General features: G+C 37.3%; 1 protein-coding gene across 7 annotated transcripts in view; it reads right to left on the reverse strand.

Moving 5' to 3' along the window:
* The window catches only part of RPS6KC1 (ribosomal protein S6 kinase C1), a 429,258-nt gene that overhangs the window by 346,745 nt on the left and 69,073 nt on the right, over positions 1-13,440 (reverse strand). For all 7 annotated transcript variants that reach the window (XM_081120807.1, XM_081120812.1, XM_081120810.1 and 4 more), the window contains 2 exons: positions 4,782-4,829; positions 3,358-3,490 (listed from right to left, as the gene is read on the reverse strand). In XM_081120807.1, coding sequence (XP_080976933.1) covers positions 3,358-3,490; positions 4,782-4,829 — 181 coding nt within the window. The remainder of the gene's footprint in view (positions 1-3,357; positions 3,491-4,781; positions 4,830-13,440) is intronic.

Genomic DNA, 13,440 nt, shown 5'->3' on the forward strand with positions numbered 1-13,440 from the left:
AATTTCACATAAATCATAGAAATCAAACAAACAAACAATAATCCAATGTTTTACCAGCAATACTTGTTAGGCAGATATTTCACCTTAGCTTTCTTTTGTTTAACCATTAAAAACTAAACCTCTTTTGCGAATCAGAATCTTTGAATAAATAAACTATGATAAGTATCAAAACCCTACAAAAGCTCTACTGACTAGAAACAGTATTACGAGAAGAAAGAAGAGTTAAATTTAATCCAGAAATCTTAAAAACAGTAATTGCAGATGCACACTTTGTGAAGATATAACTGTAGCTTCCAAAAATGAGAAATAATGTGTTAAAAATGAAACCCTCTAGCCTGGCCAGTGTTGCTCAGTGGTTGAGTGTCAAACCATGAACCAGGAGGTCACAATTCAATTCCCAGTCAAGGCACATGCCCGGGTTGCAGGCTCGATCCCCAGTAGGAGGTACAGGAGGCAGCCAATCAATGACTCTCTTATCACTGATGTTTCTATCTCTCTCTCCCTCTCTTTTCCTCTCTCTGAAATCAATAAACATGTTGTTGTTTTTTAAATGAAACCCTCTATTAATATGGTGAAGGCAACTTTTTCAGCACATTTTTAATGTTGTTATTAAGCATCATATACCAAGGGTAACTAAATCTTAAGGGGAATAATCACTGACAATTGTATGTGTAAAAGGTCAATGGAAGCATCCAAAAAAACTCTTTCTACTTCACATTTCACTTCATTTAGAGAAATTCAATAAATACATAAAAAGCTCCAGGTAGTATAGCATAGAGTAACTGCTCCATAAGGGGTAACTGTCATAATGTTAATCCTAAAATATTCATACACCTCCTCTACCAGTGACCTGGTTAACAGTCTTCTTCCATTTTGATAATAATTAGTGGCACAGGACATTATGGCATTGAACTTTCCCATCATTTTCTCTTAGGTAACTTTCTGTCCTCACTGCATACACTTAGTTTTTCTTATCTCCCCACATTCAAACTGAAGTTTAAAGATTCACAGGTAGCTTTGAAACTCACTCGCTCATATAAGGAGCTATGCACTGATTCCAACTTTTCTTAGTCTTCTGACAACAATATCCACACCCCTTGTCACATATACCTCTACTGTGGCACACTAACAGTAATGCCTAATTCTGTGTGCAATCCAAAAAAGCATGTGTTGTTTCAATTCATCTAGAGGGTGACTACTGTGAGGACAGAGCCAAGTCTTTTTCATCTTTGCACATGTACTTCCTACACAGTGTGCAGGACATGACAGGCACTCAGTCAACGCTTGTTAACTCAGACGGTAAGTCATCAGAATGAGATGCACCATCACAGAGTAGACAGTATCTACAGCGTAAAGCTCCAGGGATCAGCGGGGAACAGTATCTACTGAAGTTCTAAGAAAAGTTTCATTCATTCTTAGGCAAATTCCACCTGGATGAGTGGCTGAAATCTAAAATTCAAGATGCTTAACTTCTTTATTTTTGCCCCCCAAATCACTTCCTCTTTCTGACTTCTCAGCCATTTTGGGAGAAAAGCTTTGGACCAAACTTGGATTATTTTCTCTCCCTTGTTCTTTCTACATCTGACAATTTTCTAAGTCCTATAGGATCTACCCATAATGTTTGTCACAGTTTCCCTCTTCTTTTAACTCCTTTGGCCACTCTGTATTTCTTGGAATAATGTTATAGCTACAACTAAATCTCTACAATAACTGCTTCCATTTTAGCACAGATCTTATGATGTCATTTCTCCATTCAAGAACCCAAATCCCCTCCACCTACTGAATGAGACTTGGTAAAGATAATCTAAAATAGCGGAAAATTTGAAAACCAGTCTGTCTGTGTCTTTAAGACAGATTATAAAGATTTTCTATAATGCTGCAGTAAATTCGGTTGAAATATCAGCTTTAAAGAGTATAAGGGAAGGTGAGAAGACGGCAGAAGAAAAACTGAAGTATGGCTTGGAGAAGGAAGAGAACAGGAAGAGGAAGTTGTAAATAGCAGGGGTAAACTAGGATTGAAAATTTGCCACAGATAATCTCCAACATGAATAATCCACCCGGGGTAATAGCACATTGGCTATAATTACATTCATCCTACTGACCTTGTTCTAAATTATTATGGATTATTACTGCACAAGTTAGTTTTGTTCCACACCAGAGGTGGTTGTATTCTGCTATCAGATGACATGACCTCTAATTCAATAATGTCTGTAATGCACTGGTATCCTCAGATAAAAGCTGTCTATAATGTCTGAACAAAGGTGAATTAGTTATCCAATTCACACACGCAATTAACTCTCTTAATACCTGAGAGACCATGGAGCCCCTTCTGAATTTCCTATTAAGTACCACATATGGAGGTCTTCCCTCCATCTGTAGTTATCTTGTGCTGTACTTCATAATAAACAATATTAATAGTTTACTGCCGTCAAAAATCTTGCATTAGTTCTCATAAGAGACCTCAGTCTGCAAAGCAATGGCTCATTTTCCTGGGAAAATGCATTAAATTCAAATGTTATGCCTATTAGTAAAGCACAATAGTCCTCTATTCTCAGTAATATAAAAATAATAGCAACACCTTCATGAAATACAGAAAATTTAATTTTTTTCACCATTTTTAAAAACACCTCTTAAAAGCCAAAAGGCAATATTTATAATGTGGATTTATATTTATATGCTGTATTTAATCATTTTATATAAGAAACTATTTAAATTCAGGCACTGAAGGGCAAAAACAAATCAAAACATAGTATTTTTGCCACCTGTTCCCTCTACTCAGAGCGAAATTTCACAAATAGTTTGAAAGCAGAGTAGTGTGCCTCTCTCTGCTTTGTCCCCATATGTGACGCCAATGGCTGCATTCGCAAAAACCCAGATTAGAACAACTAGGTCATGTCAAATGTCAAGCAAATACCCAGGCCTTCTAAAAGGGGAGGTAATTAATTAATTCTTCAGGGGGATGCTTTTATTTTAGTCATCTAACATTAAAATATCCTTCCAGCAAAGAACAAGAGAACAGAATAAAATCTGTAAAATTAAACCTGGCTCTCTTAGCACACATTCACCTGGAATTCTCATCCTATCAGGTCAAGTCTAGGAGAAAGCAAGTAATTAAGTATATCAGAAGAATGGTGCTGCAGTTCCAGTGAAATCTGCTGCTCACCTAGGTTTTCTTTCAACATTTGACCTCCCAAGTCAGAGTAGGGAGGGAAGGCAGAGGAAGAAGGCAACAGTTTCTTACACGTGTTTCATAGGTTTTATCCGCTCGTGTACTGACAGAGGAAGGGCACTCTAGAAACTAAAAAGCTAAGTAGGTGACATTCTTTGCTCCAAAAACAAATTAAAGTACAAACTAACCTTCTACGTGCTGCAGCACAAGGAAAACCGACTCGTCGGAAACGATGTACTTGTGCAGACACACCATGTTGGGCACGCAGCGGGGGATGATGGTCTTTCTGTTCCTGCTGTATTCACTGCTCTTCCTTAGACCCTGACAGAGAACAAAAAGGTCAGTTGTACCCTCAGTTGCCTTTGGAGCCTGCTGTGCTCTGTGTTTATCAACCAAACTAATCTATCCGAGTTACTCTGGGCTTCAGAGAAACCACTCATCTGCTGCTCTATGCCCCTCAGTCCCTGGAGGCTCCGCTGATGGCATCTGGCGTGAGTCCAGAGAACGGAAGATGCCACAAAGCTGCCATTAAAATCAATTACGTGGGTCAGTGTTTTTATTAGAGATGCTCTCAAACTAAGTCATCAGGATGACACACAGTTATTTCTCTATGACCTTTTCTTAAGTTTTATTTACTTGTGTATATCGTTAAAGCAGTAGACATTGTGAGGGCAATTCAAATTTCTGAGACACAAAAGGTATTCCTAGATTAAACAGGCAATTTTAGAATTCTACTCCAAAAAAATCACAAAGATTTTTTAGGTTTTCTCCAGAGGAACAGGTGTATGTAGTTCCTGGTATCATTACCTTGGTTTAAAAATCTGGGAAAATGCCAGTGATAAAGTATACTCATAAAAAGAAATTTGTTTCAGTATATGTCAACGTGACCTATTGCCATGCTGATAAAGTAAAATAAAAAGGATCAGAAAAAGAAATATAAAATTCATCTGAAATGGATTAATTCTGGATGATGTGGAAACGCTTAAATTGGGATATTTTAGAATGTGTACTGTCACAATCCATTTCAAAGACAATTTCAAAATTTAAAAATTGAGGGGATTTTCCTTCCTTATTCACTTAGTTACAAATTGAATTATGTAAAAGACTCAAAATAGAGACCAAAAAGAGGGCCAGGGATGTAGATAACAATATCCCAATTATTTGTCACAAAGACTTTAAGGTAAAAGTCTGCACTTAAGAACTGCAATCATAATCATAAGTGAGGCGGTATGTGGTCTCCACAAATTATACATAAAGTATTAGAGATGAATTTAAACTGTATAGTACACATTTAAACAACATGAAATGATTCTTCAATTTATCCAAATTATTTCCACCATACTCTATTACCTAAAACACTTTTTAAAATGTATGCTATTGAGTATTTATCAACTGGGATGAAGGACAAAAAGTAAAATAAACTCGGATCACCACAAACATAAATGCACATTCAAAAACGGAAAAACACCCAGGAAAATAATATTAAATCTTTTTTTTTTTTCAGAGCACAATTTGAAAATAAATTTCGAGATCATTAAACATACAAATAAAATTTAAAAATAAATTTGAATATTACTAAAAAAAGAATAATAAACATACAAATTCTACTTACTTTTAAAATGAATGTCTGTTCTGTCCTTGTGTCCATTACAAGTAAAACCTACATCAAAAGCACAAGTAATAATTATTCACAATACGATGAAACATTAACTCATAACTTTTTAAAACTACACTTTAAGGGTTTGAGGAAAGGTACTAGAACTGACTCCACCAAAATTGTTAATTTCCTAATAAAAATTTTTTAAGGCATCAACAGGATTAAAGAAGTCTTATCTAAAGTAGGTTTTATTATGGTTTCCTTTCTAAAAATACCATATTTTAGAAACATTACTGTTTCCTAGATTTATTTTAAAACATATTTCTTAAAAGTAAAGAAAAAATTATTTTAGACAAAGAATTTTTCCTCATGAAACATTTATGGTTAAGAAGTAAAAAAAAAAAAAAATTACAGGAATTGCCAAAATCTCAATTTTCTATCTAAAATCCCTTATGTGGCCACTTGCTATAAAGTGATTTCAATAACTCAGGCTCCAGTCTAAGACACTCTTATGGTCCTACTTCTCCATGGTGGACTCATCCTAGCTCCTCTTTCTCCATCAGCAAATCCTGCCGGCGCATCTTTTTCTTTTTTATCTTTATTGATTTCAGAGAGAGGAAAGGAGAGGAAGAGAGAGAGACAGAAACATCAATGATGAGGGTCATTGATCGGCTGCCTCCTGCACGCCCCGGACTGGGGATCGAGCCCACAACCCGGGCATGTGCCCTGACCGGGAATCGAACCCCGATCGCCTGGATCCCAGGTCGATGCGCAACTGCTGAGCCATGCCCAGCCGGGCTGGCCCATCTTTAAAATGTATCTTGAATCTGAACAGGCCTCATCACTTCACAGCTACTTCCCTGATCCAAAGATGCATCTGGATTACAACCACTTGAATGGGCTTAAAAGTGGATTTTCCCCCAGAGCCTCCAGTAAGGAACGCAGCCCTGCCAGCACCTTGACTGTAACTCAGCATGACCCATGCCAGACATCTATCCCATGTGACACAATAAATTTAGTTGTTTTAAGCTAAGTTTGTGGTAATTTGTTATGGCAGCAATAGAAAACTGCACAGAAATTGTGTCTTCTCCAACCTATGTGTGTCCCATAGTAAATGTTCAAAGTGAATGAATTCAGGTATAAAAGTTTGGAAGGTAGATGGCAATATGGGAATGGAGCTTAGAAAATAAGTTGAAACTAAATGTTTATATTTGCGTATTCTCCACAAAGATAACTGCTAAAGACATGAGAACAAACATACCCCACTGAAATGCTTACTTTATACCAGGCACTGTGCTGGGATTTAAAGAATTAAGTCACGTAATGCACTCAACAATCCAATGAGGTAGGTATGCTTTACCCAGTTTTACAGATGAGGAATCAAACGTGAAACTATGAACTTGCCCATGCTCACAAATCTAAGAAGTGGCAGAGGAGAAATTTAAACCCTAGAAGTCTGGCTCCAGGGTTCTTCCTTTTAACTGCTAAGCTATACTGTTTATGTCTAAATTTTGAAAATTATACATAGTTGTTATATTGAAGGTATATAGACAACAACCAACAAAAGTATAGTGAGAAAAGTACAAAGAAAACCAGAAAATGTAGTGGTTCAGAAAGAAGAAAATCATTTGGATGTCACGGGGGGGGGGGGGGGGGGGATGCTTTAAAATGAGAGTAATCATCTAGGAGAAGCCATAAAAAGTGAGAAGGGGGAAGGGATTACTGCCCAAGGCATTAGGAAGCCACTGGAAACTTGCAATACTGCTTTATGCAGTGAACCAGTGGGAGAGGAGCCAGACTCCTCCGAGTTAATAATGGGTGATGAGGAAATGGAGGTGACATATATAAATCTTTTAGTAGAGAAATACGTCCAAAGAAGGAAAACCATTAAAGTGAAAGAGTTGGTAGGATCATCAGGTTAAACCTATTTTCAGAGGGTAGACCTAGTTCCCCATAACTTCCCTCTGAGCTACCTTCACCGCCAATCTTGGACTTCCAGGGCATGGAAACACATTCAAAGAACTTGAACCCTGACAGCTAAATTAACACATCATGAGAGCAAAAGGAGGCGCAGGGGCCTTGTCCTCTCTCTCTGCAAAAAAGGACTCTATGAACCCTGAGTCTGTGAAGACATGTAGGGTACCTCAGATCTCATTTGTTTTCATATCAAGTTGTGACTCCTTTAAGCCACTCACCAGAATGCCAGTCCTATTTAAACAAGATACATCTCTCTGAAATAGAAATGTGTCGCTGGGTAAAAGTATGGAAGCTGTACAAAGGAAAGAACTTCCTTCTCCAACCAGAAGCCTCTGAATTGCAGGCTCTATGTGCATAAATCGGAAGTGATATCTCTCTTCAGGTCTCCCTTAGCCAGGAAGCATGAAGTGAATCAGACAAAAAGACCAAATGAAGATCTATAAACGTGGCTGGGAAGGGCTGCTTTGTTTACATTTACTTTCTTCTCCTACCAAGTTTGTTTGCAGCTAGACAATGTTCACATTGAGGCCATAAACACAAGAACATATGTGGTTTTTTTAAAATGTGCCCTTTGACTGTCAATTTCTCCCAAACAGGTGTTGGCTAAATGATTATAAATTGGCCTCTGGATACACCTCTTCAACTGAGCCGTACAGGGCTGGTGATAATATAATTAGACCTAAAAACATCAGGCCGGTGAATGCTTTCCATCTGTTTGGCAATAATGTTTAGTTAACAATAGTCTTTAAAAGAAGCACCTTCAACTTCAGTTCTTAAAGTTATTTATAGAGCCATTCTTAACACACCAGCACTCCTGCTAACAAGAGCTTTAGCCACTTGGAAATTATTAGCCATACGGCTGTATACAAAGAGAAACGACTGCATTTAACATCTGTATCTTTCCAAATTTACACGCTTCAACCTCATTTAAAGTCATTTCTTAATGAACAGAGCTGTGGTGCTGCATTAATATTATAGTTGCACGCACAAAGATCATAAGGAGCCAAACATTTTTTTAATGCCAACAGTAGGCCAATCTGTAATGAAACTGTCAGCATAAAGGACAAAATAATAGCTTCTTTAACCCTCAAACAGAATTTGTTCATTTGTAGACTAGAACACATCAATTTAAAAACTGCTCATGGGTTTGCTCACCTTTATAAAGACAAAAATCTAATTTGGTACTAATTTGATACAATTGTCTTTTCAATAAAAGGCTCCTAAACCCATCTCTTATTTCATAATAAAACAAGTACTATAACTAAAACTGTCATGAAGTAATTATCTCGGATAGCATACCTTATTGAGAGAACACAATTAATGTATTTCTCCCTTTCATTTTTCACACTTACTTATCAGCACTATATCGGCATATGGTCTAACACAAGAGATCACTCCATCTTTGCCCATAGTAATATCTAGAAGGACTGCTCCTCACTGGGGGAAAAAGCAGACAACTTAACCACAAAGATGAGCCTCATCTGTTCTTCAATTGCACCAGCACAGTCAGACTTGCCCACTGTTCTTTCACAACAGTGGTAGAAAGAGCTCCAGTTGATCATAGGTCTGGATCTCTCCATTAACTAGAACACAGAAGAACTAATATTTAACTAGGTACCAGCTTTGGAAAGATAGGAAGGGTAGGGAAGTATAACAAAAGCATCAAATGATGATTACTTTTAAGCATATGAAGAATAAATTTGGAGGAAAGAGATACAATCATCAAGACCCTATGACTGTGCTGAAGTATGGAGAGCTCCCTTCACCAAAGACTGTCACCCATTCTTGAATCTTTTTAGATATTTAAATGTTGACATTCAAAGTCCATAAGTCTCTAAAAATAAGTTCACCTCCAATTCCTCTTAAAAGGAAAATTACCTGGGTAGTTTAAGGGAATATCTGTCTCTATTTGGTGCCTGTTACTTCACAGGACTCCAGAACAATTAATAAAGTTAGAAAAATATTTAAGAAAAGTCTACAGAGAAAGTCATTCTGGAGCAGCACAGCCTTTCCTTAATGTGTCGCAGTACTATTCACATTTGCTACATACAATCTGAATGACCAGCTATACAAGTTACAACGCTGGGAATCCACACACCGATAAACATACCAGGGAAGAATGAGGTAAACATAGTAAAGAAGCAGAGAAAACGTACAAGCCCAACTGTAAGTCCGTTCTCCTCCACATCATTTCAGGTGCGTAAGGTGATACTTACTGTGTTCTCTTTTACAATAGCTCACACTTAACCATTTTAGCGAGGTATTAATGAAACTCATGGTGGCAACATTACAGAAGCTGGTAGTAATATTATTCTGTAGGAATGGTTTTGAACAACCCTTTGCTTTCCCCCACACCACCTGATGATAACCAAATGTGATTTACATTCACTAAAAGCCCATCTCCTTTGGCATGCTTATTATATTCAGAATGTATTTCTAAAACTGTTCACTGTTCATCCCATACCTTATTCTCACAAGGTATCTCTCTTAAAAATTTCAATGACCAGAAAACAAGGAGTAGGTGACCTTCAATACCAACAATTCTCCCCCTGAGGCCTGTCTCTTTAGCATCCGAAGGCTAGCAATGTTCCCAGCAAACGCAAAAGCGAAAGATACTAAGCCTCCAGCATTAGCGATCGGAAGTCGCAGCGTCAAGAGCATCAGCACGAACAGACTGTGCAGGGGCACTTCTCTCATGTGATGCCATGAAACCAATCTGTTCTTGGTGGTCAGATGCTCACAAAAGTTATTCCACCGATGAGAACTGGAGTATAAAGAGCAAAATTCAACACGGATACTTATAACCTTTAGTCTAAAGAATGTTTCCATTTACTATTCCCAAGGATCTATTTTCAGCAGAGAAAAGTATAAAAGGTACCTCGAGGATTTAAGGGGAACAGAAAAAAAATTCTTTGGAGTCTTATCAGTCTCACTTGTCCTAGAACTTTCCATAAGCCACAGTATCATGAAGTGAACAAACAATCCAAAACGAGTAATGCTTTGAGGATCACTGGCAGCAAAATCACCAACCAGCTCAGAGCAAGATGAAATACATCTCTCGGAGGCAGCTCGAGCTCTCAGGCTTCTGCAGAACCTGGAGATGTCTACGAAGGCAGGAACAACAGACCAAATCTACAGGGCTGTATGGAGGTAGCACTCAAGACCCACGCTTCTTTCTAGTTACTAAAATCCAAAATACCATAATTCAAAGTATACTTCGAATGTTTATCCAATCACCCTTAACTCCTAGAAAACACCCCCTATTTCAGTTTATTTAATTGTCTTAACTACAGGCAAACTGGAGCAGGGACAGCGGGGAAGGAGCCACATCCGGAACAGCAAGCAGCACAAAACTAAGCTGGTAAGTAACTAATTTATCTATAAGAAAACAACTAATTTTAGATTCCTCTAAACGCCCAGACGTGTGCAAAGGTTTTAGTATGCTGATTTTTTAATTAAAAGATATTTCAGCAGTGAAAGCTCTTTCATATGCACTACTGATTCTTCATCAAACGTTAACTCTCCAACTTAACACCAGCATAGCCGGTGGGAGCCTGAAGGTTTACCATCTGCTGCTACCCAAAGCCACTGTGGCACCTTCAGAACATATGCATCAAAGCCCCAAGATAAGAGACGGAAGGAATGCTGCCGAAGTCAGCATAAGGGGGATGACGGACCCAGAGGCCGGCAGCAGGCAGGCTACCAGGGAATACGGCACACCGTGGACCCCGGTCACCCCTTAGAATGCGCACCCAAGGTCACAGGGGGCTCTACGGCTGAACCAAAAGACAAGAGAAATGCTACTTCTAATGGAATTTACTTAAGTTAAGTAAATGTGATGATTTTTCTTTTTTAAAAGAGGAGGGGATCTAGTCACATTTAAAATCACCTCTGATTTTATTCAAAATAAGTATACAATGAGTAAAATATATAAAATTTAAGGTGTTTAAATCAGTCTGTCTATGAATAATAATATAGGTATATATTTTCATGTAATCATAAAATAAGGCACTTTGTTTTGAAAGGTTTGTTTCCTGGGTACCATCACACCCACAATCCAAATGTTACCCAAGAAAAATGTACTTTGAGATGAGGTTTTATAAAATCCACAAAATACCAATTAAAAACCCTGATTTCTGGCTACTCAAAAAATGCCATTTATTTATGGTAATAATCACATTTACTACAATACCTCATAAAAAAAAAACAACACAATGGTGTCTTTTAAAATATTTTTTTTTAAAAGATAATCTCAAGAACCTGGGTATATATTTAATTACGATACTGAATAACTAGCATATATTCATCTTAAAAGAAATTCACTAATATGAAATTTTCTTGTCCGTCTTTGCTTTCTGCTTTATAATTTTTTTTAATTTTTCATTTACTGACGAGAGAGAGAGAGAGAGAGAGAAAGGGGGGGAGAGAGATCTTTTTGTTGTTCTACTTAGTTCTGCATTCACTGGTTCACTTTTGTACATGCCCCGAAGGGGAATCGAACCCACAACCTTGGTGTACAGGGACAGTTCTCTAACCAACTGAGCTACCCGGCCGGGGCTTTGATTTCTGCTTTTTCTTTAGTATTTTAAATGCAGCTAAAAGAAAATCATTATATCATTATAGAAAATAACTTTTTAGAAAATAATGCAAAAAGCATTTTTTATTCTTAGTCTGGAAATGGCAACAGATACATTAAGTTTGCATAATTCTAATCTAAATCCAGATTTTTAAAAGTTCTTTCAAAGTTCCACAGGGAACTAGTTATTAATTAATTTAAAATTAGGGCATTATTAAACATTCACGTTCCGTAAGAACTGCCAATGAACCCCATTTGTCCTGTCCTCTATTTAAACTGAATGCAACCTTAACCTGTTGAATGCAACCCGGGACGGTTTCTATAACCTAATATAATACTGCATTGTGTATGTATATGCCCCACATGAACTCAATTTATACCTTTATATATTTAGTAAATTCAATAATAATTACAATGATTATTTAAGGGTCATAGTTTTTCATTGTGATAGCTGAAAACAGTCAATGCCACCAGAGTAACTTTATCTTGTAAGATAGGTTATAAATATGCTATGAATCACACGGTTGGAAAAAGAAAATAACTGTATTTTGGTGGTACTAAAGCAGATTTGCCAATCCAAGTGATTTACTCAAAATGTAAAGCCTACAGTGTTTTCTTTCCCCAGAGGGCACTGAAATATGGCTGGCAAAGTTTGTTTTCTTTGACAGACTAATATCAGGATCAGAAAAGAAAAAGGGTTTAGAAAATGTTTCTCTACCCCCATCTAAAAGTCACTTGGCCAAACCTCCGGATTACTCACCTTTAGGCAAATAGCTAAATCTAGTCCTGTCCTACAGCAACACAAAATACATGCGTTCTCCAGAAAACAGTCCAAGAAGTAGACTACTTCAACCACAAACATGAATTTAAAATTCCTTATATCCCTATTAGCCAGGGTCAATGAACGTGAGCCATCGAGGTCAATGACATCTCATACTAGGATGTGAGGTTAATGATTTAGTGAATAAAGCCAGGCAGAAATGTCTTTTATATACATACAAAAAAAGAGTTCTACTTTGTGTAATTTTCAAATCCTAGGCCTATTGTACATCTATTACTTCATAAGACCTGCTTCCAGAGGACACGGCGTGTCTTTGTAAGAAAACTGGATATAAATATAGCAAAAGGCAGAATATAAAAGACAGGAAAAAACTGGGTTTAAAACAGAAATGCTGAAGAGCTAGGAAAAAAATTCACTTAGGAGGCTCTTCTCAGATCCAAAGGCTTTAAAAGCCAGATCTCTACACCCTTGTCATTCTCGTTTTGTCTGTTTTCTGTTTTTGTGAAGCAACCTGCCCAAGGCCACAAAGCAATTATGCTAAAGACAGGTAAAAACTCTGGCACTGGCTGGTGTGGCTCACCTGCCTGGGCAGCATCCCGTGTGCAGAAAGGCTGCTGGTTAGATTGCTGGTCAGGGAGCAGCCGGCTTGTGGGCCCACGTGCAGGAGGCAGTCAATAGATGTTTGCTCTCCTATAGATGTTTCTCTCTCTCTCCCTCTCCCCTTCTCTCTCTCTCAAAATCAATAAAAAAATCTTTACAAAAAAAACTTTGACATTTACATGAAAATTAATTCAATTAAAAGTCTAGTCTGTTGTATTTAGCTTTAGGTCCCTTATTTGCATTTGCTAGAAAAAACTAATACTCTAGTGCTGATATAAACTATGTCTATTCATACCTTGGTCTAATATTTTCATTCTGCTGCTAGATGTGTTCTATAAATATGCATGAATCAATTTGAAGGCCCTGAAAACAAACAAAAGTCCATAAAAAAACAGCAAGTATGCCTACATAGTTTTATATAGTGTTCAGAATTGGTACAGCGTATATACTCAGTTAACAAATGCTATCTTGTAATGACAATGGACACAGAGGCTACATCTTCAAGTCAATCAACACATATCCAACCAAGTTGCCAATGTCAAAGGTAGCCTGATTGCAATTCAGAAGAAAATGCCTCAAGGGCAAGGAAGCTATTATTTTTTAATGTTTTTAATGAGTTCTGTACTTTTATAGCAGATGGGACTGAACTTCTGGTATTGATTAAAATTGAACAATGTTTTAAGATGACCTAGAAAATTTATTTAGTATAAAAACACAATGTGTTCGTGTTCTGAAAAGTT

Source organism: Miniopterus schreibersii (assembly GCF_964146895.1).
Source record: "Miniopterus schreibersii genome assembly, chromosome: 19".
NCBI classification, from domain to species: Eukaryota; Metazoa; Chordata; class Mammalia; order Chiroptera; family Miniopteridae; genus Miniopterus; species Miniopterus schreibersii.